Source organism: Rhinatrema bivittatum, chromosome 1 (assembly GCF_901001135.1).
Source record: "Rhinatrema bivittatum chromosome 1, aRhiBiv1.1, whole genome shotgun sequence".
NCBI lineage: Eukaryota > Metazoa > Chordata > Amphibia > Gymnophiona > Rhinatrematidae > Rhinatrema > Rhinatrema bivittatum.
In genome coordinates this window covers 545,639,894-545,663,833 of record NC_042615.1, presented here as the reverse complement: position 1 = coordinate 545,663,833, position 23,940 = coordinate 545,639,894, and the positions used below count along the sequence as shown (strand labels likewise).

At 43.5% G+C, this 23,940-nt stretch overlaps 1 protein-coding gene across 1 annotated transcript in view; it reads left to right on the top strand.

The window, feature by feature from the left end:
* Window positions 1–23,940, top strand: part of TRPM6 (transient receptor potential cation channel subfamily M member 6) — a 187,192-nt gene that overhangs the window by 102,564 nt on the left and 60,688 nt on the right. Inside the window, exons 12-13 of the mRNA XM_029615982.1 lie at window positions 9,446–9,561; window positions 18,837–18,966. Coding sequence (XP_029471842.1) covers window positions 9,446–9,561; window positions 18,837–18,966 — 246 coding nt within the window. The remainder of the gene's footprint in view (window positions 1–9,445; window positions 9,562–18,836; window positions 18,967–23,940) is intronic.

Sequence of the window (23,940 nt, the reverse complement as noted above, 5' to 3'; positions counted from 1 at the left end):
GTCCACGGACCACTACTACTACCAGCCTTATTGTGGGACCCTCTCCGGTGTACCCTGTACCTCGGGCCATTACCGTGTCATCTCTGAGGAACTATTCCGGTGTACCCTGTGCTGCAGGCCACTACCGCTTCATAGCTACAGGACCTCACCATGTTCCCGTACCTCGGGTCACTGCCATACCATCTCTATGTGAGGAATCCCTTAGTGTACCCTGTGCTGCAGGCCATTACCGCATCACCACTACAGAGAGACTTCTTCGGCATACCCAGCTCTGTGGGCCACTACCGGATTTCCACGTCTGAAGTATTCCTTCTGGGCATACCCCCCCTGCTCTAATCTTGTTACTTTTTCTGCACCCCCCGCTCCGCGGGCTGTGCCTTTCTACCTCTTTAATAAAGACTCTGTTCCACAGCTGTGTCTGACGTCCGCTGAGACCTCGCTTCCTGATGGTGAGGCTCACAGGACACTATATGGTAGTGGAGGACAGGAGGTGTAGGTTCAATCCTGTTTGTGAAGGGTAGTGCCTCATTGGTGGAGGAGGGTTGAGGACAATGTGCTCGGGGCCTGTTTGAGATGGAACAGCAAATTCTGCTACTTGGTTTACATCTCTGGGCTTCAGAGGAGGCATCCCTTCTACTCCTCAGCCAATTGCAAAATTCTCTCAAATAAAATACAGATAAGCTAGTATACAATATATTCTAATTCTGTACAGTTTCAGCTATATGCATATATTTTCATATCACGGCTGTGACATGAAGATATGTACATATTTTATCTCCATTGCTTAAAGCACTGCATGGTTAGTCACTGCTATTTTTTGCCTGATTTTTCTTTGGCCAAATTGCCATGTTCTGAGATAACAATTCTGATAAACCCTGTCTGCAGAAACAGCCTGATTTAGGGACAATGGTTTCAAGTTGTGACCTGAAAATCTCTTTTTTCATGGCTCATCTCTAGTTAAAATTCTTATACCCAGGAAAAAATGCTAATTGTATTTCTAGAGAGCCATTAGTTTATGCAATAGCAAGATACACCCTGCCGAATAATCTTGCCTTTCAGCCTCTTCAATCATTATTATTGGGAATGGTCTGGTAGTACTTTCCTAGAATTTGGCATACATTAATATTCCAAATGGGGAGAAAGAAGGCATCACAATGGACGTATTATTATTACCCAACTAGAGCTTGGTCAGTCAAGAGAAAGGGAGGCACAGAACCTTTGGGGAGCCAGCGGCAAAGCAGTGGAATTCCTTGTGATTCTAAGTCACGGTCTGATTCTGTAAACACAAGAACACATTTGCCCCCCTAGAGTGTAATAATTATAATTTTGTATGACTAAGAGCGGGAGTGAAACATACAAGCAGCACATTTACACCTTGGTGAAGATTTGATGTCATTTGGAGTGAGGAAAGTCTCACAAAGATGAAAGTTTGTACTATGTTCTCTCACCCTATCACCTCACCTCAACCTATCAGGTGGTCCTCCTATAGACATAGAAATACTTAACTACTATGAGGGCCTTGTAGATAGTCTATCTCTCTCTCAGTGCAGAATGTGAAAAATAGGGATTATCACAGTGCATGTTAAGTTTACTTTGCCATGCGATAATACCTATGTGAAGTGGTAAGTTCCCGCATGGTGTGACAATCTACAAATTTCCATAAACATGCCGCTTTTTGATAACGCATGCATTATTAACTTTATTTGATGAATGATGAGACCTGTGCTGCAATAATAACCAGAACTCTTACTGATTGTATTTGCTTTTGCAGAATTAAGGGGGTGGGGAATATTTCAGTGCTTGTATCTAAGCACTGAATTGCCCATAGGCAGGGTCTCCAGGTTCCTGCGATTCTGTAACTCTGACAACTGATGCAGAGTTTGTTACTAACCACGGAATTGGGGAAAACTGTCCACCTGCCTACCCCCTGTTCACTTCTCCAGGCCACTGTCTCTTACCTGCTGCTGGTTTCCTCCACATCTGATGTAGCTTTGGGCTGCCACCTCCTACCTGCTGTAGCTCCAGGATGCCTTCCTCCCATCTCCAGTACAGGAGAGTGTGTGTAACCAGAGCTATGTATCTCCATTGGCATAAGAAAGAAGGCAGAGAGGTGGTGAGAGGAGAGAGAGGAAAAAATGGGGGATAGAAATATAAGAATGTGAGGAAGAACTAAAATGGAGATGAGATATAAATAAAAAAATAAATTACCTTATTCAGATGTAATTGGATTTCAGTTCAGTGTGGATTGTTTTTATCAGGAAAAAGCTGGAGAGAAGAACCAAAGATATAACTTTTATTTATATATCTTACACTTGGAAAGCTGTTTATTAATCAGTCATGAATATAACATTAAATTAAGAATTCATTAAATGAATGTAATTGGTAATTTTTCTTCAATTACCTTTCTGATTTTTGGAACAGGAAAGACATACAGAATTTCCCCAATTACCAAGCCCTTTCCTTAGAGTTCAGAATTTTAGTTACTTGTACCTTTCTTCCATGATAGAGATGCAATTCCTGAAATAATCTGACTCCACTAAGAACATAAGAACATAAGAAATTGCCATACTGGGTCAGACCAAGGGTCCATCAAACCCAGCATCCTGTTTCCCGGCAAGTACCCAAAACTAAGTCTATTTCATGCTACAGTTGCTAGTAATAGCAGTGGCTATTTTCTAAGTCAACTTAATTAATAGCAGATAATGGACGTCACCTCCAAGAACTTATCCAATCCTTTTTTAAACCCAGCTACACTAACTGCATTAACCACATCCTCTGGCAACAAATTCCAGAGTTTAATTGTGCGTTGAGTGAAAAAGAACTTTCTCTGATTAGTTTTAAATGTGCCACATGCTAACTTCATGGAGTGCCCCCTAGTCTTTCTATTATCCGAAAGAGTAAATAACCAATTCACATCTACCCGTTCTAGACCTCTCATGATTTTAAACACCTCTATCATATCCCCCCTCAGCCGTCTCTTCTCCAAGCTGAAAAGTCCTAACCTCTTTAGTCTTTCCTCATAGGGGAGCCGTTCCATTCCCCTTATCATTTTGGTCGCCCTTCTCTGTACCTTCTCCATCGCAATTATATCTTTTTTGAGATGCGGCGACCAGAATTGTACACAGTATTCAAGGTGCGGTCTCACCATGGAGCGATACAGAGGCATTATGACATTTTCCGTTTTATTCACCATTCCCTTTCTAATAATTCCCAACATTCTGTTTGCTTTTTTGACTGCCACAGCACAGTGAACTGACGATTTCAATGTGTTATCCACTATGATGCCTAGATCTCTTTCTTGGGTAGTAGCACCTAATATGTAACCTAACTGTGTAACTATAGCATGGGTTATTTTTCCCTATATGCATCACCTTGCACTTATCCACATTAAATGTCATCTGCCATTTCGATGCCCAATTTTCCAGTCTCACAAGGTCTTCCTGCAATTTATCACAATCTGCTTGTGATTTAACTACTCTGAACAATTTTGTATCATCTGCAAATTTGATTACCTCACTCAACTTATTTCTTTCCAGATCATTTATAAATATATTGAAAATTAAGGGTCCCAAAACAGATCCCTGAGGCACTCCACTGCCCACTCCCTTCCACTGAGAAAATTGTTCATTTAATCCTACTCTCTGTTTCCTGTCTTTTAATCAGTTTGTAATCCATGAAAGGACATTGCCACCTATCCCATGACTTTTTACTTTTCCTAGAAGCCTCTCATGAGGAACTTTATCACATGCCTTCTGAAAATCCAAGTACACTACATCTACCGGTTCACCTTTATCCACAATGTATTGTAAAATAGCACCCAAAAATTAAAATTAATAAGGATTAAAAAATCTCCCGCTCTCCATACCATGTTTCCAGTCACCCTGAGATTATTGTGTATTGGGGGAGGGGGGCTGCACAAACTTTATTCTCTCTCACTCACACTTACATATGGTCATTCACACACCTCTCTCTCACATGCTCACACACACACATTTCCTTTCTGTACCTCATACACACATGCTCAGACACACATACGTCATCTCTTTCCCCCTCTTTCATGTCTATATACAAACTCCATCTCTCACACACACACATGCTTTCACACACACACACCTCTTCTCTCCCTAAAACATGTTCTCACACACTGCCTCATTCCCTCTTTCTTCCACACACACACACACACACACACACCCACGCACGCACACATATATACATACTGTCACACATACCCTCTCTCCCTCACACACACACACACACAAGCTCACTCTCTCATACAAATGCAGGCTTTCACACACACATGTAGGCTTGCTCTTGCTCATTCACACATGGAGGCTCTTGTTCTCTCTCATACCAGTGGTGAAGTCAGAACTGATTTTTTGGGTGGGCCTAAGTTTAACGTGGATGGTCAGTAGGCATACAGATCTGAACCCTAGTAGTTGTACTCTGATTGATAAATAATGCCTTAGTATGCACCCTACAATGAATTTCTAAGCCATCTGCAACAGCCATTATGCATCATATGTGAAACTTTAAAATATTTTAACTCGGTCATTTTCATCACTTATTAATGTTAAAAATTCTTTATTAATGTGTATTAATTTATTTTGTATTTGTTGTAGTTTATAAATACACAAGAGGAATATGATGTAAAAAGCAAAGAACACAAACATCAAATCCAAGCAATCATGTAATGAAACAAATATCCAAGTATTCTTTCATGAATTCTTTTTTCCAGAAAGACAGAAATCATAACTGTAATAAAATGGGAATAAGAACAGATGCAAAGCAGAATTAGGACAGTTCACATTACAATCCAACATAAAAAAAATATATATGTATGATTATGTATATTCTGGTGTCACCTCAATCCAAAAAACTACCTCCACTACCAAATACTTTGTGAAGTAATGCAAACAACTGCAAAAAAAAAAAAAAAGAAACCCAGAGCCTTGCCATTCCATATAATCACAGCAATAATTCTTAGGACTCTAGACCTCAGGGAATTCTGTGCTACTGCGGAGCGCAGAATTGCCATTTTCTGCACAGAAAATAGCAGAAGAGACCCCGGCATGCTGCGAACGGAGCATGGCCTGCGTGTGCCGCGCTCCACTCGCGGCAAAGATGGAAGGCCCCAGTAAGAGAGAATGTGTGTGTGTGTGTGTGAGAGAGGAGGGTGAGAGAGAGCAGGAGGGTGTGAAGAGAGCATGGGAGGTAAGAGAGCGGGAGGGGGATGCTTGAGTGTGAGTTTCAGAGAGAGGGAGCCTAAATGAGGAGATTGTGAAGGAGTGTATGTGTGTGAGAGATTGGGAGCTCGTGTATGAAAAAGGGATTGTGTGTATGTGAGGGTGCTAGCGTATGTGAAGGGATTGTGTATGTGTGAGACAGAACCTGTGTGAAGAATGCATGTGTGAGAGAGAGACATGGGTAGCCTGTGTGAGAATGTATGTGTGAGAGAGAAAGGGAGATTGTGAGGGTGTATATGCAAGAAAGAGGGCCCTATATGAGGGGATGTGTGTGTGTGTGCGGGAGAGAGGAGGGAGCCTGTATGAGGGTGTGTGTATGTGTATTAGAGAGAGGGAACATGTGTGTGAGAGAGGGAGGGACAGACTCAACCTCTGGGACTGGCAATAGAGGGGAAGAGGTTGAGCTTAGAGGTGGAGGAGAGAGATACTGGCAGGTGGAGGAGTTGGGGCCTGAGAGGGCAATGTGGCCAGGGAAGTAGGGAGAGCGAGTGGAAGGGACACTCTTACAGTGAATTTCTAGGGAAATTCTGCTCAAAATATTTAAAATTCTGCATCTTTAAGTAATAACTTTTTTCTGTATTAATTTAAAATGTAATTACTTAAAGACTAAACAACAAACAGGATCTCTACTGCACGCAAACAATCTCAGCGAACCACAGAAAATGTGCAGGAAGAAATTCAATGTCCACACGAAGTTCAGTAATATAGTGTTTTCATTTTAAACGGCAACTCCACTGTGTATATTACAGCAGTTTAAGGCGCAAAGCGGGTCCCCCAGCATTGACCTGTGTTTCGCCGCGAGGCTGCGTCGGGAGGGACAAACGAAACTTTAGTTGTTCTATGTTCAATTCAACATTCAAGTGAATTTCACGACACAGTAATTCAGTCTACTAGCAAACCAGAGGTTAAAGGTTAAACGAACAAAACGTATTTTGACAATTTATGCATGTTTCCTGAAATATATACATAAATATTTGTGGATTACATAATGTTACACCCACACTGACCCCCAGGCAGCTCCCATTCATTCTCACACTGCTCCCTCCCCACCCGCCAGGCATGCACACATTCATTCTCACACACACACAGAGACCCCCAGGCAGGCAGTCAGGCACCAATTTATTTTCACACACACGGGCAGGCACCTATTCTCACACAGACAGACCCTAGGAAGACACCCATTCGTTCTAATACATAGATACAGCCACAGGCAGGCACCCATACATTCACACATATACACCCCCAGGCAGACTCCTATTCATACACTTGCACACACTGAAGGCAGACCCCCCTCTCTTTCTTTTGCCAGCAACCTCAGAGCCTCTCTCATTCCTCTGCTACTGCTGTCACTGCTGCCATGTGGATATTTGGGGAGGTGCTGATTGCTGCTACTGGCACTGAAGCTTGTTCTGCTGCCTCCTCTGTGCAAGCCCCGTGGTATTAAATATTTGCGGGCTTCCACTTCCTCCATGCTGATCTCGTACATTGTGAGATCGGCATAGAGAAAGTGCTACTCTTGCACATTCCCAAAAATAACATGCCAATCACTAAAAAATATTTTTACCTTTGCTGTCAATTCCTTTTACAGGGTCTTTTTTTTCTGTTTCTTTTCTCCCCATCTGTCTTCTTCCCTCAAACACACAATCAGGTTCTCATTCTCACAGCGGCTCTGCTACTGAGTTTCCTCCTCTTCTCGAGCCACTGCAACGTAGGATCCGCAGCGGCCCTGCTACCAGGTTTCCTCCTCTTCTCAAGCCGCTGCGACATGGGATCCGCAGCAGCCCTGCTATTGGGTTTCCTCCTCTTCTCGGGCCACCGCAACATGGGATCCGCAGCGGCCCTGCTATCGGGTTTCCTCCTCTTCTCGGGCCACCGCGACATGGGATATGCGGCGGCCCATTAACGCTGCTCCTCTTCTGTACGTGGCTGATGCTCCTCCTCCTTCCTGCCCATGTGGCTCTGGCAACGTTTTTCTTCCAGGGCTGCGCAGGCAGGAAGGAGGAGGAATGAACGTGACTCTTTTCTTCGGGCCAGGGTGAGGTAAGCTCCACCTTGGCCCCGCCGATCTTCCTGCTGTAGTTCCCTGTTTCTGCTGGCCCTGCTGCTATGTGGACCAGGCGACACACCTTTCCACTTTAGGTGACACACAGTTTGGAAAGCTCTGCTCTACAGAGATATTACACCTCACACACAGGCAGAATATAGACTGACCTAATACAGAAATAAGGTATTACAAATTAGAAACAGAAACATGAGGACAAACCTGAAATAGAAAGCTTAAGAAACCAGTCTCTGAATAATGGAAGTATGAAGATACAACAAAATACAAAAATATAAGAAATGCATATGCCCAAAGATGGCATATTACAATCGCTAAAAATGAAAGATATAAATTTTTTTTTTTTAATGTTTGTTGATCTTATTTTTCTAATTGGTTGGTCCCATTTTCTTTTTTCCATTTCCCCTTGTCTTGTCTTCTTAATTCCTTTTTAAGGGTTTCTTTTCTTTGCTTCTTCTCTCTTCCTATCTTCTTCTCTTCCTCCCTCACACATTCTCTCTCTCACACACTCTCTCTCACTCTTACATACTATTCCACACAAGCTCTCACTCACATGCTCTCCCATGCACACATACACAGACAAGTTCTGTCAGTGCTCTTCTGCACACACATACACAAGCTCTCATTCTCACATGCTGTCCCACGAACATACACATATATAAGCTCTCCCATGTAAAAACAAGCTCTCACTCTCACATTCTCTCCCACACACAAGCTCTCTCTCACATGCTCTCCCACAAACATACAAGCTCTCACTCTCAATGCTCTCCCACAGACATATACGAGCTCTCACTCACATGCTTTCCCACATACACACACAAGCTCTCTCTCATATGCTCTCCCACAAACAAGCTCTCTCATTCTCATAGGCTCTCACTCACATGCTGACCCACAAACACTGTTACATACTTTCCAACCCCCCCCCCCCCTCGACAAGTGTCTTCAGCTCTTCTTTGGTTGGGATATGACAGCAGCTTCAAGCCCTCCTCTTTACTTTGCCACACAGCGGGTTGGGAACCGCTGGGTGGCCCACAGCCTCTTCCTTATCCTGGCTACCAGCGGGTTAGGGTTCTGCCGGGCAGCCCTGCTGCCTCCTGAGGTCTTCAGCTACTGATGGGTTGGGCTCTGCAGGCCAGGCCCTCGGCCACCGGATCTTCCACAGTAGAAGAGTCAGAGGGAGCCAATCAGCGTGGAAAACAGATGGTGAGGTTCAGTGCCCTATCAGTTGGTTCCCCTGGTGACTGCCCAGTTGGCCAGACCCTTAATCTGATCCTACTCTCAAGGTTTGTTAAAGGGAAACTCACTGTGAAAGTACGGTCCAAGGAAGTTAGATGAACACACACCATAAAAGTTCCAAACCTGCCTGCAGAATATATGTTATACTATGTTATATCACCTTTATGGACCACGTTCCTGGAGTAAAATTCACTGACCTGTGTCACAAACCCAGGGGCCTTGGCTTTGAAAATCTGAGCCATGGAAAAATAACATCCAGTCCAATTTTGCTCATTACTTTTGCTCATTATATTTTATTATACAAAGGAAATGCTACCACATTGTGCATGTTGGGGACAAAAAAAATTGATATTATCTGTACAAAATCAGTGTGTGATTTAGAAAGGAACATTTGTGCCATCTTTCTTTTCTGGAGCAAATGGGCATGCCATCTTGGTGCATTGTGTTTTTCTTGTCTCAGTAGGTTAGTTAGAGCACTTGCAAAATCCTTTAGCAAAATACTGCCACTGTAAATAAAGAAATAAGGTCACCTTGAAACCAGGGTTTGACTAAGTCTTTGGTAATAGTTAAATACTGCCTTCTCATTGAATAATTGTGTTTGCATGCTGCTGTATAATTAATCTCCTAGCATCCCATGCTCTCACTTGTTGTTTATTTACATAGATTTATATTCTGCCTTTCAGCCACTTCAAAGCGGCTTACATTCAGTGGTCAATATCTCCTTTACCTTTAGTAAACAAGAGTTAGTCAATACTGCAGTTTATACTGCCTCCTACCAGGGACCTGGTGGTAGATGAGGCTTGATTTTTTTTTTCTTTTCTTTTTTTTATAAATAAAATATATACCCTAGCCTGTATATTGGGAACACATTTCAGTATGGTAATTTATTTTTCTCTCTCATCTGCAGAATTTGCCAAATCCTGTGAGATTTTCCAGTCTGTGTGGCCGAAGGCGAAACTTCAGAATACTGACAGAAAATCCCTTAGGCCGAAGAAGAAACAGAAGATGGAGCTTCAAGTTCCGGTAGGTACAGGTATAAGCAGTTATAGTGCTAGATATATATATATATATATCCCTTGTTCTCTAGATTGTAGGACAGTTAGGCAATCTGAGGATAACTTTCAAACAGGTGTATATGGGTGCGTGAACATATACACCTTTATTTTATAACCTGTGCGTATATGATATACCCAGGTTATTAAATATGTGCAAATGTACCCTGCATCATGTGAGCACATGTTAAAAAAAAAAAAAGGGAGGGGGCAAAAAAAAGCACAAATATATATTGCACTTATAAGTTCCAATATATCCAGCTAAGTAGTGATAAAGCTGCTACTTAGCCAGATGTGACTTTCAAGCATTACTTATCCGGCTAAGTCAGATGACTTGATATGCTATCAATAGTGTTAGTTATCTGGATAAGTAATTCTATTTGAGACTTATCTGGCTATCTTTTTTATCCAAATAAGTAGTGCTTTTAAGACTTATCTGGCTAAGTCACAACTTCTCCAGATAAGCGGTGCATATGTATACATGTGAAGATTTTACATATGTAATTTGTATACATTTAGCCCAACAAAGTTGAATTTTTCCGTGTGTAAGTTAGGGAAATTTTCTAATATGCGTGCAGCAATGAAATTAACAGTTTTACCAATTAGTCTTCCAGATCTCCTAGACCATCTGCAGGTCTTCATTCTTAACTCCCCCCTCCCTCCTCCCCCCCCCCCCGTTTCAACCAGACACCCCCAGCCTGTCAGTATTTCAGTGTTAAGATGTTTACAATCATTAAATCCAGATATAGAGCAGGTGAAATATGCAAGTAAGCTCCCAAATCTACTTGTGTAAATTGCTTTTAAAATAGCAACTTTCCTAGCATGTAGCCAGATGGACTCAGGACCAATGGGTTTATGCTCCCCTGCCAGCAGATGGAGATAGAGTCAGGTTTCAAAGCTGACGTCACCCTAGATACACTCCTGCAGTGACCTCGGCCCTTCAGTATTTCTCCATCTTCAACAGATGCGGACATGCTTTCCCTGTGGAGATTTCGGTAAATTTTGGAAGAAGAAATTCTACTTTTAAATTGGAGAAAAGATTGAGCCCTCTCTCCTGCGGTGATACCAAAAGGTCCATCCCCCAGTTGAGAATTCCTGAGGTGGTTTCCGAGATCCCTCAGAGGTGTGCCTTGGTCCAGTAGTTGATTCCCAGCGTGGACTTTACTGCTGAAGCAGCTGAAAGGCAGCAGATGCAGGAAGCTGAGCGAGGCGGTGACAGCCAAAGCCCTTTCCTCCTGCGGCTGGAGACTGTCTCTGTACTCAGCTGGTAAGCGTTGAGCCCAGGTAAGTAAAAAAAAAAAAAAAAGAGAGAGGAGAGGATTTCCTCCCAATTCAGAAATGTTGGAGGGGTTTTGTAAGACTTCCTCTGATCTCCTTGCTTGCCACGCTGTACCGACGTCATTCCCAATCCCGTTGGGTTAAGGGGAAGTGGGTTTCCGAGCAGGTTGAGCGGCCCCCTGCTGGGCTAGGCCCTGCTTAGGCACGGTTGGCACACCACATGGTAGGCCGCAGTGCCGCCATCTTGCACGCGTGTTACGTTTCGTGGACCCAAATGATAGGTCAGCGCCAAGGTTCGGCTGAGGTGGCCAAGTCGCAGAATCCAAACTCCGTCCAGGGCAGGCAGCAGGCAAACAGAATCAAATACTCAGTCTGGGTCAGAGGCAGGTGGAAGACAAACAAATCCAACGGGCAGTCCAAGTCTCCATGGAACACAGAATCACCGACGAAGAGCCCCAGGACAAGCAAGCCTGTAGCTGAGGCATTGCTGGTGCTGTTACTCGGGTCTATATACTTCAATTTCCTGCGCTAGCGCAGGGGCTCTCAGGAAGACATTGACGTGAGGGGAGGAGCATCACCCAGCTGATTTGCACGCCATGCTGTGGCACGCAGCCATGATGCCACCAGAGGCTGTCCGCGTCATGTCGGGAGGCATTTCCCGACTGTGAGGTATGGGTCCATTCCGCAATAACACATTTTTGTGCCTGTGGCCCAACACAGAGCTTCGGTACGTGCAGTGCATGTCAGCTCTGCAAGCACACTGTGCACATCACGTTGCACGCATACATACGCACACAACTCACTAGGCACAGAATACAAGTAAAGCCCAGGTGCACAGGCTGTGCGTGTGCCTCACTGTGGCCCGCATAGGCGCCTGAAATCTGTGCGCATAAATTTTAAGAGTGAGCCATCTGGCTCCGGCAGCAAAGAAACATAAGCACCTTTCTCTCTGCACAGTTTGTCATGTTAGGGCTGCACAGTCTGTCATGGATTCTTGGTTATGTCAGCACTGTGAGAAGCCCAGAGAAAGTTGGCCTCCCCGGACTTTGCTAAGCCTGGCTCCTCCCATTCAGAGGATGGGTCAGCCACAACTATAACTGGAAGTACCCCGGATCTGAGTAACCCTGGGACTGGTTCATCTATGGGAGAGGGAAATTTAGTGGCACCTACCCCAGTACCTATTGGGCTAGGTATAGACCCGGCTGCCTTCTCTTGGGTGGAATTCTTTCAAGGTCTTCAAGCCCTCATACAGGCGCAGTCTGCTACCTCATTTGCCCCTGTCCAGATGGAACCTCAGTCAGTAAGCCCTCCCTCTCCCAGTCCTATTGGCAGACCTTGAGGCATACCTCGACTCACCAAGGGTATCCCAGATAGGTACCCGAACAGCACAATGAAGAGGATCCAGATTCCTTGGAAGATGGGGAAATCCCCCCTTGTTTAGAACCGTATTGGGCCATGTTTATTTATTTATTTTTATTTATACGCTTTTATATACTGAAGTTTAGCTAGAGGCCTTCACTCCGGTTTACAGGTAAAACAACGAATTACAAGTAAGCAAGACAACTGGTATGGACAGTATGGACCGTATGGACAGTTTGTCCATAGAGACGAATTGCCGGCCCTGGTTTTCCAGACCTTGAAGATGCTGGGAGTTTCAGGGGTGGAGTCTATGATGGAACCAAAGAAGAATCCTGTTCTGATTTCCCTACGGAAAGCCTCTTCCTACTTTCCAGTACTAGAAGCCATCCAGGAATGGGTTGCCCCAGAAGCAAGTTTTAAAGTTGGATGAGTGATAGAAGCTCTATACCCACTAGATCCGGCAGCGAGAGAATGTTTGTGTTTCCCTAAAGTGGTCTTTGCTGTCTCTAAGTGAACAACTATCCCAGTGGAAGAAGGAGCAGCCTTAAAGGATGTGCATGATAGGCAGATGGAGTCTATCCTTAAACAGGCATTTGACGCAATAGCAGTGACCTTACAGATTGCTTCTTGTTGTGCCCTGGTAGATCATGCCTGCTCCTCTCTCGGGAGGTAGATGACTTGAGGGAGAATTCCAGAGTGGTTATGGAACCCGCTGCCACCTTTTTAGCTGATGTGGGCTCGGACCCAGTCTGTACCTCAGCCAGAGGATTGGCCTCAGTGGTGGCAGCCAGAAGACAGCTATGGCTGTGGAATTGGTCAGCAGATGCAACCTCCAAGGCAAATCTCACAAAGATGCCCTTTAAAGGATCATTCCTCTTTGGAAGTGAATTGGAAAAGCTGGCCAGGAAATGGAGTGAATCTTTAGTAACCCGGCTACCAGAGATAAGAGAAAGCAGTTACAGTGCCCAATCCAGCGGCTCCCAAACCCTTCGCCCCTACAGAAACTCAAAATTTCAGAGGTCTAGATCCTTTGGGAAGTCTCAGTCCTTTTGAAGTCAGCAGCCCAAGAGAGGGGCAGGCTCGGGTTCAGGTTCATCCCGAACCACCCAATGAAGTTTTGCCGACCCACCCTCAGAACGAGGAAATAGGGGGTAGACTTTCCCTCTTCTACCAAAGGTGGGTTAAGATCACTTTGGGCAAATGGGTACCGGAGGTCATACGAGAAGGATATGTGCTGGAATTTCATAGTACTCCTTGGGACATATTCATGATATCTCCTTGGCACTCCCAGCACAAGAAGCAGGCAGTGGAGACTACCCTATTGAGGGTCCTCAGGATGAGGGCTATAATCCCAGTACCTATGCCCCAGGAAAATACGGGGCATTGTTCCATCTATTTCATTGTACCCAAGATGGAAGGTTCCTTTCACCCCATCCTGGCCCTCAAGAGCATCAACCGACATCTATGAGTAATTCATTTCCACATGGAAACCCTTGATAAAGGCCGTACAATCAAAAGAGTTCTTAATCTCCCTGGACCTATCCAAGGCCTATGTACATATTGCAATCCAACAAGAATATCAACGTTTCCTACGCTTTACGGTCCTGGGTCACCATTATCAGTTTCAGACACTGCCCTTTGGCCTGGCCACCGCCCCAAAACATTTGATTCCACTTTATCTTTTAAACCTCAAATTAGAATGCTAATTAAAACTGTTTTTTTCAAACAGCGGTTATTGGTAGGATTACATCATCTGTTATATGAGAGAGATTTTTTGATGGTTGTTCGGGCGCTCATATTCCCGCATATTGATTACTGTAATGGACTTTATATTGGTTTACCTAAATGTCAAATTCAGCTTATTCAGTTATTATTAAACTCTGCTGCTAGGTTAGTTTCTAATTTAAAGCGTTTTGAGAGGATCTCGCCAGTTTTATGCAGTCTTAACTGGTTACCAGTCCATGAATGGATTGCTTTCAAAATAGGGATGATTGTTTATAAACTCCGTATGTCCAATTGCTCTTATTGGTTTAATGCATTCTTGAGGATTCATAAACCAGCTAGATGCTTGAGATCATCCCAATTGAATTTGCTCGAGGTTCCTTCGGTTCGTCAGGCCCACTTATTCAATACTAGGGAAACTTCTTTCTCGATCGCGGCACCCTGTCAATGGAATCTTATTCCTTTAGACTTAAGATCTTTGGAAGATGTCAAGAAATTTAAAACGTCTTATAAAGAATTTCTGCTTACCCGTGCATTTAATGTGTAAAACGCGATGTGAAGATGCGTGATATATAATAGCAGATGTATCAGTAATTTGGATTTATTTATTTATTTCTCTTGAGTTTTATCATGATGTTTACTTTTACCATTATGACTTATTATCATGGAATTTTTATTTGTCTTCTGGTATTTTGATATTTAGTTTCTGTGAAACTATGTGTTTGTAGTGATTTAATTTTATGTATGTATTTATGTACATCGCCTAGGCCTTTTAGTGTTAGGTGATTAATAAATGTTATTAAATGAAATGAAAATAAATGAAATGGTGGTCGTAGCAGCAGCATTGAGAAAAGAGGGAATCCTGGTGCACCTGTACTTGGATGACTGGTTAATCGGGGCAAAGTCCATGGAAGAGAGTCTCCGGGTGACCAACAGGGTGAGCTACTTGCTTCAGGAACTTGGTTGAATCGTAAACCTGGACAAAAACAGTCTCAAACCCTCCCAGTCATTGAAATATCTGGGAGTCCGGTTCAACACCAAGCAGGGCAAGGTGTTCCTCCAGACTGTGCAGGTAAGGAATGTGATGTCTCAAGGGCGTCTGTTGATGAACATGATATGCCTGACAGTGTGGAGATATCTTCAAGTCCTCTGATGGCAGCAACCCTGGAATTAGTGCAGTGGGCGAGGGCACACGTGTGACCACTTCAACGCTACCTGCAGTCACGTTGGAACCCACTGTCTCAAGACTATTTGATTTGCCTCCACTTACTGATGGAAGTATGCTCTCGGCTCCACTGGTGGCTGCAGCAAGCTCATCTGGGGCAGGGGTTTACCCCTGTCCCCTTGAACTGGCTGGTCGTCACAACAGTGGGGATCTCACTGACAGGAACTGACGGCCCAGGGGTGTTGGATCAAGGAAGAGGCAGTCAGATTGGTGTGTCTACAATTCAGCCACATACTCCAGGGTCAAGTGGACCACGTAATGTTGGACAACACAACAATGGTAGCCTACATCAATCGCCAGGGTGGAACCAAAGCCAGCAAGTCTTACATGAGATATTTCCTTATGGAATGGGCGGAAATACATCTACAGATGATCTCAGCCTCCCACATCACAGGAAGAGACAATGTCAGAGCAGACTTTCTAAGCAGGGAGAGTCTGTATCAAGGAGAGTGAGTGTTGTTGGCCAAAGCCTTTCAGCTAGTAGATTGCTGGGGTCTCCTGTCCATTGACCTACTGGCCGCATCTCACAATGCGAAGGTTCCCTGACTCCCTGGAGATCGACGCTCTCATTCAGACTTGGCCGGAAGAGGAGCTGCTAATCTTCACTCCGTGGCCCCTCCTGTGCAGGGTCATTTGCAGAATCGAGCACCACAGGAGATTAGTCCTACTAGTAGCTCCAGATTGTCCCAGGTGTCCATTGTATATGGAGAAGTTGAGACTCCTTGTGGAGACCCACCTGTGCTTCCCACCATAAAGGGATCTGCTACAGCAGGGACCGGACCTTCACGAGGATCTGACTCAATTCTGTCTTTCGGTCTGGCCCTTGAGAGGGATCACCTGATGCCACCTTACTCCACGCACAGAATTTCTCTACATCCTTAGCATATGTGTGGGTCTGGAGAGTATTTGAGACCTGGTACAAGGAATGCGGTGTTTCCTCTTGGACGGTCAAAATCCCCACTAATTCTGGAATTTTTGCAGGACGGCTTGAATAAAGATTTGACCCTTCTCCCCTGAAACAGGAGAGAGACACTACCTGGTCCTTCAAGGAGTTAAGTGAACGGAACCCGCCAGTTGGTTCATCCATTCATGGCCCATTTTCTGGAAGGGGAGAAGTACCTCTGGCCAGCCCTACGGTGGTGTGTTACAGCTTCGTACCGTTCCATCCTTCTTGCCCAAGATAAGAACATAAGAAATTTCCATGCTGGGTCAGACCAAGGGTCCATCAAGCCCAGCATCCTGTTTCCAACAGAGGCCAAACCAGGCCACAAGAACCTGGCAATTATCAGATAGTCTCAGAGTTTCATTTGAATCAGTCCATTTCATTACTATCCCTAGATAAGCACAAGGATGTGGAAGAATACCACCTCCTCTGCTATTTGAATGTCAGTAGGCTTTGGGTGCAGTATCAGGAAGTTTCAAAACCAGTTGGAAAGATGGACTGCCTGTTTATCCTTCATAGTGGAAGGAAGCAGGGTGAACCAGCTTCGCAGGCTACCATAGCTTGCTGGATTAAGGAGGTGCTCACAGGAGTCTATGTGGAGGCGGGAAAGCTATTACCCCTTAAGGTTAAAGCTCATTCCACTAGGGCTCAGGCAGTTTCATGGGTCGAAGCTAGACTGCTGTCTCCCGTCGACATCTGCTGAGCGGCGATGTGGTCCTCCTTGCACACCTCCAGGTTCTATCACCTGATGTTCAGTCCTAGGAAGGATGCAGCCTTTGCAGGGCCAGTGTTAACCGGACCACGGGCAGCCTCCCGCCCTGATTGGGAGTGGATTTTGTACATCTTATTGGTCCTGAATCCATCTGGCTACACACTAGGAAATGGAGAAATTATTTACCTGATAATTTCATTTTCCTTAGTGTAGACAGATGGGCTCTGCATCCCACCCACGGCTGCCCAAGCATGGTGCCAAGGATTTGCCTGTGGAGTGGATATAGATACCAAGAGATTATGGGCATCTATAATCTTACTGGGGTTCAGTGTTTGTTTGGTTGAGTACAGTTACGGTTATCTGTTTTTAATCAAGTTTTTTCGATAATATGTCCACAGTAGCTTTTGAGGAGAATACTGAAGGGCTGAGGTCAATGCAGGGGTGTATCTAGGGTGATGTCAGCTTTGAAACCTGATTCTGTCTCCATCTGCTGGCAGGGGAGTATAAACCCATTGGTCCTGAGTTCATCTGTCTACACTAAGGAATACGAAATTATCAGGTAAGTAATTTCTCCATTGCACACTCTGGAATGCCCCTGGCCTGCCCCTTTTTTTTAATATGTGCAAATTCACTTCCAGACTCTTACTTTTGCATATATTTTGACGTTTATAAATAGCATAATGGAAGTATATGCTATTTACACGCTTATGTGCTGATTTTTCCATGCGCAAAGTTTGAAAATTCACCTTTTATAGTATTAAACCATAGCAGGGCATGGCATGCACTAAAGTGAGTTGAGGGCTTTTTCTTTTTAACAATAGGCATGTGCTTTATAATATAGAAAAAAAAGATAGCTTCCTCTGGCTTCGGTTGATGTAGGTCTCGATCACTTTTTGAGAAGATCAGGAAGATGTATGCTTGAGGAGCATCAAGCAGTGTAAATCCAAGATCGCTTTGTTTCCCTGGGACAACTTGTGCTCAGGGTCGTGGAGCTGGATATTGTAAAGCTTTGCTATTTTCTTTCAACTCGAATGTCAGAGTTGTAGAGACCTGCTTGAGATGATGCCTGCATGATACCCAGTACACCTTATTGTTGCTGGTGAATATTATATATATTTCTTGAAATGTTTTCTTAATAATATTGTACTGTAACTATTTTTCCACATTTTAGTTTTCTCCAGTTTTGTCAAGTAGTCTATCATCTTCATATTAAAATGGTATCACAGTAGATGCTGGCAGATAAGGACCAATTGGCCTACCTGGTCTTCTCCATTGTCTCTGCCTACATTGTTGTAGCTAAGAGAATTGCCCAGCAGTCAGCTGTAAAACTTTACCTCCTGCAGGAGATTTTCTTCTTCAAGTTGATCTTCCCTTTATGGTTCTCCACTGTTCCAGGTAGATGAGCATGCTCCATACCCAAACCAACACATAGTCCCCCTATTTAATTTTACGCAGTCTTTCACCACCTCTGGTCTTACCACTATCCTCTGTATCTGTTTCAAGCATCCCTAAATTCTGAAATCAAGTGTAGTATCATTTATCTGTTTATGAATAATAATAATTAAACAACATATAACATTTTTCATCCTATCATATATATAGCATGTATAATTTTTTATTATAGAAAATTGTGTGCCAATATAGAGCAACATAAGGATGTTTGTTTCTTATAGTAATGGTGCATGTAATGTGACCACATGGCTCCCTATCATTGTGGACAGTGTTTAGGTTTTATACTTCTGTTTTTTTCCCATAAAGAATAGACTATCAACCTTCAAATGCTCTGAAATGGAATTCAGGCTAAGTTATTGTACTTTCACAATGAAACAAATGGTTAGAGAGCAGATAACATCAGAATTTGATTTCCTACATTAGTTTTCATGCAATAAAAAAAAAAAATGATGGCACATGGACTGTGCACAGTTTTGTCCAGAGTGGGCCCTGGTGGTAGTTATTAGAATGTCCAGAATCGGAATACCCTTTTAAAATGTTCTTCCTCCCCTGCAGGTGATTACAGTCGACGGATGTTCCCAGAGCACCCAGATGAGCTCAGAACCCACAAGTAGCAATGTCTGGCAAGACGAAGAGGAAGAACACAACAAGCACAGGCTTACTGTTTCCAACTGCAGCCAGCTAAGTGAGTAGCTTTTCCATGGCAGGGCTGCAACCACAAGCATATGCTTGCAAATAGCAACTAAACTAAATTTAAGCTTGATTCACCTTTTCTTTGTAAAGGCAAAGATAGGGGGCGTTTGGGGGGAGGCAGGTTGGGGACTATGTGTCTCAAGGTAATTTGGCATAGGGTTATGGAGTCTTTCACTTCTAGGTCACCAGTTCAAATCTAGCTCAGGCCACTATTGACCAAGAATCATTAGCATCACTGCTTGGCGACCTATGTGACATTTCTTGATAGACCCAGCACAATTGAAGTAGACAGGTGTCTACATCCCATAAAAGAAATCATTATCACAGTTTAGCACTAATGACTATTACTGTTGACAGTGTCAATAAAGTGGCCAAAGACAGCATGGTAATTGGAAACTGAACAACATACTCATCCAGAGCAAGGGGAGAGGGCACACTGGTAGGGCAATGTGGGGGTGCTTGCACTGCCATTGCCCACATTGTACCTCTTCTGAGGATAAATGGAGGACTTCAGTTTCCAGTGCTGCCAATCTGGCATATTTCATAAGCACCAGATTTACTAGAAAATAAAGAAGGAGTTGCAGAAAGCATTAGAAGAGACAATTACTTTACTATATTTCTATTTCTTTTTTTAGCACTGTAAGAACACATCAATTAATATGTAATTATGAAAGGTGCTCAACAGAGGTGCAAACAGACCCAAATACCCTCCAAAGGAGTGGGGAAAAAAGCACTAATGTGAATGAAAAATTAGAATCAATTAAAAAAAAAGTACAACTTTATTGACATTGACGTCGAACAAATACTTATATGCATTTATGGGTTTAACACTAAAATGCTGGATCCTCCCTAATAGAATACTGAGATAGACAAGGCAACTGTACACATGGAAAATGTACACATCTTAACAATATAGTTACAATGTAGACAGCTCCAAATGTTGTATATGAGCATCAAGCCATCACAGTATGCGCCCGAGCCGATAAACAAAAACCCAACCCCGACCCTTTAAAATGAATACCTTAGCTTCCCCCACCCTCCCAACCCCACAAAAAACTTTTTACAGGTACCTGGTGGTCCAGTGGGGGTCCCTGGAGCGATCTCCCGCTCCCAGGCCGTCGGCTGCCACTAATCAAAATGGCGCCGATGGCCCTTTGCCCTTACCATGTGACAGGGTATCCGTGCCATTGGCCGGACCCTGTCACATGGTAGGAGCACTGGATGGCCCGCACCATCTTGTGCTCCTACCATGTGACAGGGGCTGACCAATGGCACCGGTAGCCCCTGTGTCATAGTAAGGGCAAAGGCTATCGGCGCCATTTTGATTACTGGCAGCTGATGGCCCGAGTGCAGGAGATCGCTCCCGGACCCCTGCTGGACCACCAGGGGCTTTTGGCAAGTCTTAGGGGACCCTCCTGACCCCCACAAGACTTGCCAAAAGTCCAGCGGGGGTCCGGGAGCGACTTCCTGCACGCGGACCGTCGGCTGCCAGTATTCAAAATGGCGCTGATAGCCTTTGCTGTAAGGGAAACATCCAAGCTCCATTGTTTGGGGGAATTTCAGTGGATGCACAGAATTACAGAACTGGAGGTGCAGGATTTATATTGACATTCTGTCCCTTCCTATATATTCCAGACTTCACGCTCATAGCCATATAGAATTAGTTGAATGAGACTATCAATTTTATAGTGTGAAACTGGCCAGCTTTATAAAATTACGCAGAAGACCCTTTGGACTTTTTTATTAATACCAAATATTCAAAAGCTGTGTTCATCCCATCAAGCTCATATATCTCATTAAAGAGGTAAATTGAATAACACAAAAACTTTGTTTTATTATTGTTATTCATAAATTATAACAATAACATTAATCTTGGAACATTATCTATTTTTAATATAAATGAAAGGTTTTCACAAGATAGCTTGAGTCGTGAAACATTTTATGATGTATATATTTAAGGAAACATACATAAATTGTTGAAATACATTTTGTTCGTTTAACCTTTAACCTCTGGTTTGCTAGTAGACTGAATTACCGTGTCACGAAATTATGTTTGTCTAAAAAGTGTGTCACCAACATGAAAAGTTTGGAAAGCTCTGATCTAGACTCTTTGAATCTCCTAAGTCCTGCTGGCCACCAGAACCCAAGGGCTCAACTTGCACAGCAGTTGGTTTGTACAGGTGAAGGTCTGTCCTGCTCGTGCCAAAGTGCGTTCTCCAGCTGCTGGCAAAGGCATCATGGGGCACCCCCGAGGCAGCATCAGCTGTGCTGCAGCACAAAGGGATCATCCCTCCTTACAGGAATATCCTGAAAGCCAGCCCAGTTTGTAGCCCTTGAGTACTAGAGATGGACATGTCTTTAAATTCATAATGGTGAAAGTGGCTATAGAGAAGCTGGTTTTAAAATCTTTAAACCCTAATATCTCCTCAAGAATGAAAAAAAACATTCGGGCCGAGCGCCCGCTCTCCCAGTACGTGCACAGGACACTCTCTTGTGCACGCGATACAGTAATTTAATTTATTTAAATTTGGGCCAGCGGTAAAAAGAGGCGCTAGGGACACTAGCGCGTCCCTAGCACCTCTTTTTGGACAGGAGCGGCAGCTGTCAGCGGGTTTGACAGCCGACGCTCAATTTTGCTGGCGTCGGTTCTCGAGCCCGCTGACAGCCACAGGTTCGGAAACCGGACGCCGGCAAAATTGAGCGTCCGGTTTTCAACCCGCGAGCCACGGGCCTATTTCAAATTTTTTTTTCTTTTTTTTTTTACTTTTTTTAACTTTCGGGACCTCCGATTTAATATCGCCATGATATTAAGTCGGAGGGTGCACAGAAAAGCAGTTTTTACTGCTTTTCTGTGCACTTCCCCAGCGCCGGCAGAAATTAATGCCTACCTTTGGGTAGGCGCTAATTTCTTAATGTAAAATGTGCGGCTTGACTGCACATTTTACTTACTGAATTGCACGGGAATACCTAATAGGGCCATCAACATGCATTTGCATGTTGCGGGCGCTATTAGGTTCGAGGGGGGGTGTTGGATGCACGTTTTCAATGCGCTATTACCCCTTAATGAATAATCGCGGGTTAACAGTGCGCTCCACCAGTAATTTAAAAAAAAGGGAATTTTAGAGGTTAATTTTCAAATAGCTGTGTGAGCCCATAGGCACATGTATATGGGAGTGTGAAAATCTACTGCTGTATTTTATAACCTGTTTGTATATGATTTTTTGCAGGTTATAAAATAAATGGACCCTCACCCTATCAGTATTTCACTTTTAAGACATTTACAGTCACTTATTCCAGATATAGAGCAAGTAAGCTGCCAAATTTACATGCATAAATTGCTTATGAAATGTCAACTTGCATAAGTGTTGGCCACACCCCAGAACATCTCTGGCCCACTCCTTTTTACACACACAAATTTACTCACGTTCGCTTATTTGCACGTGTATTTTGAGGTTTATAAAATAGCATATATGCAAATATATGCTATTTACACATGCAGCTCTTTGAAAATTGACCTTTAATTTTTTTTGATAACTGCAAACGAAGGGGGTCATTTTTTAAAGCTAGCGCACGCGAAAAGGGAGGTTTCGCACACAAAAAGTCCCTTTTCGCGTGCAATAGCTAAAAAGGGGTGGAGTCAGGGTGGAATCTGCCAGGAAGAGGAGAAGTCGGGGCGGATGTCGCGAAGACAGCGTGGACGGCGAAAAGGTAAGGAGCCTTTTCGCTGCCCATTTCGCGCCCAATAGCACCACCTTTTATGATGGCGCTATTGGGTGCGAAAGCCGGCCAGCCCCCCTGCACTGCGTGATTCATGACGCTGCGGTGTTTTAGTAAATCTAGGCCTAAATTATCTAAAAAAAAAAGCCTTTTTAAAAAAGTCTTGGTGCTCCTCCTAATACATTTGTTGACACTCGGTTAGTGGGAGTGTTATAATGGTCCATGTTCATTGGAAGGCAAATTTCTATTACAAATTGTCCTATTGCATATCAGCAGGACCTGTGCTGTTCAAGTTGTCATGTTCCTTGTGACTAAATGCAAACTGATTGTTTGGTATGAGCTTGAAGAAAAGCAGACAGAAACAGTGCTTTCTATTTAAGAAAATCTGACCCCTTTGTAATACTTCGAATTGCCATAGTAAATATGGTCAGCTGCCCCTAGAGATAGTGGGATAATAGAATCACACATATTAATCATGGAAGTCAGTGGGGAATGCTTGATAGCATGTAAAGCTGTTCAGTGCTACCAGAAACACTTTGAAGATTCTTCAAATAGTTGTTTATTTATAAAGCTTCAATTAAAGATAGTTTATAGACAGAACAGTCCCCCAACACAGCCAGGTTTTGCCGGAGGAACTGCATTGGGAAGGAGCCACAGGAGAAATTTCACATGTCTGTAAAGAAATGAATAAATAAATATAGGAACAGTGGCAGGTACAGTACTCACACCAAAGATAGACCAGTAATACAGAAATGTCCTCAACTGTAAGTGCACAAAACCTTCTGTACGTAACAGTTCAAAGAGCTTTTTTAGAAATCTTATTAGAAAGATATAACATGCAGTCACGTATAAAGGCTGTGTCTGTAAGGGTAAACATATACATGAATATACATAAATAGCATTTTAGAAGTTAAAGATAATACACAAAACAACACTTGATGATAAGTATGCAGCAACTTCTATATATACTAGTGCTAAGAATGTTTACATGTCAAGATATAACATGCAGTCACGTAGAAAGGCTGCACTTGTAAGAATGGTTACATATATGAATATACAAAAAGTAGCATTTTATAAGTTAAACATTTAAAAAGGTGCCAAAAAGTTGAGACCAATCAGAAAAGGTCATGTGGCTGAAAGCCTATAAGCAATGAGCAACCAAAGGAGCCTCAATATGGCTTGATCATAAACAGGAACGGTGTTCAATGATTCCAGTTCTCAACACCTCAGTGTTTTTCCCTACCTATGA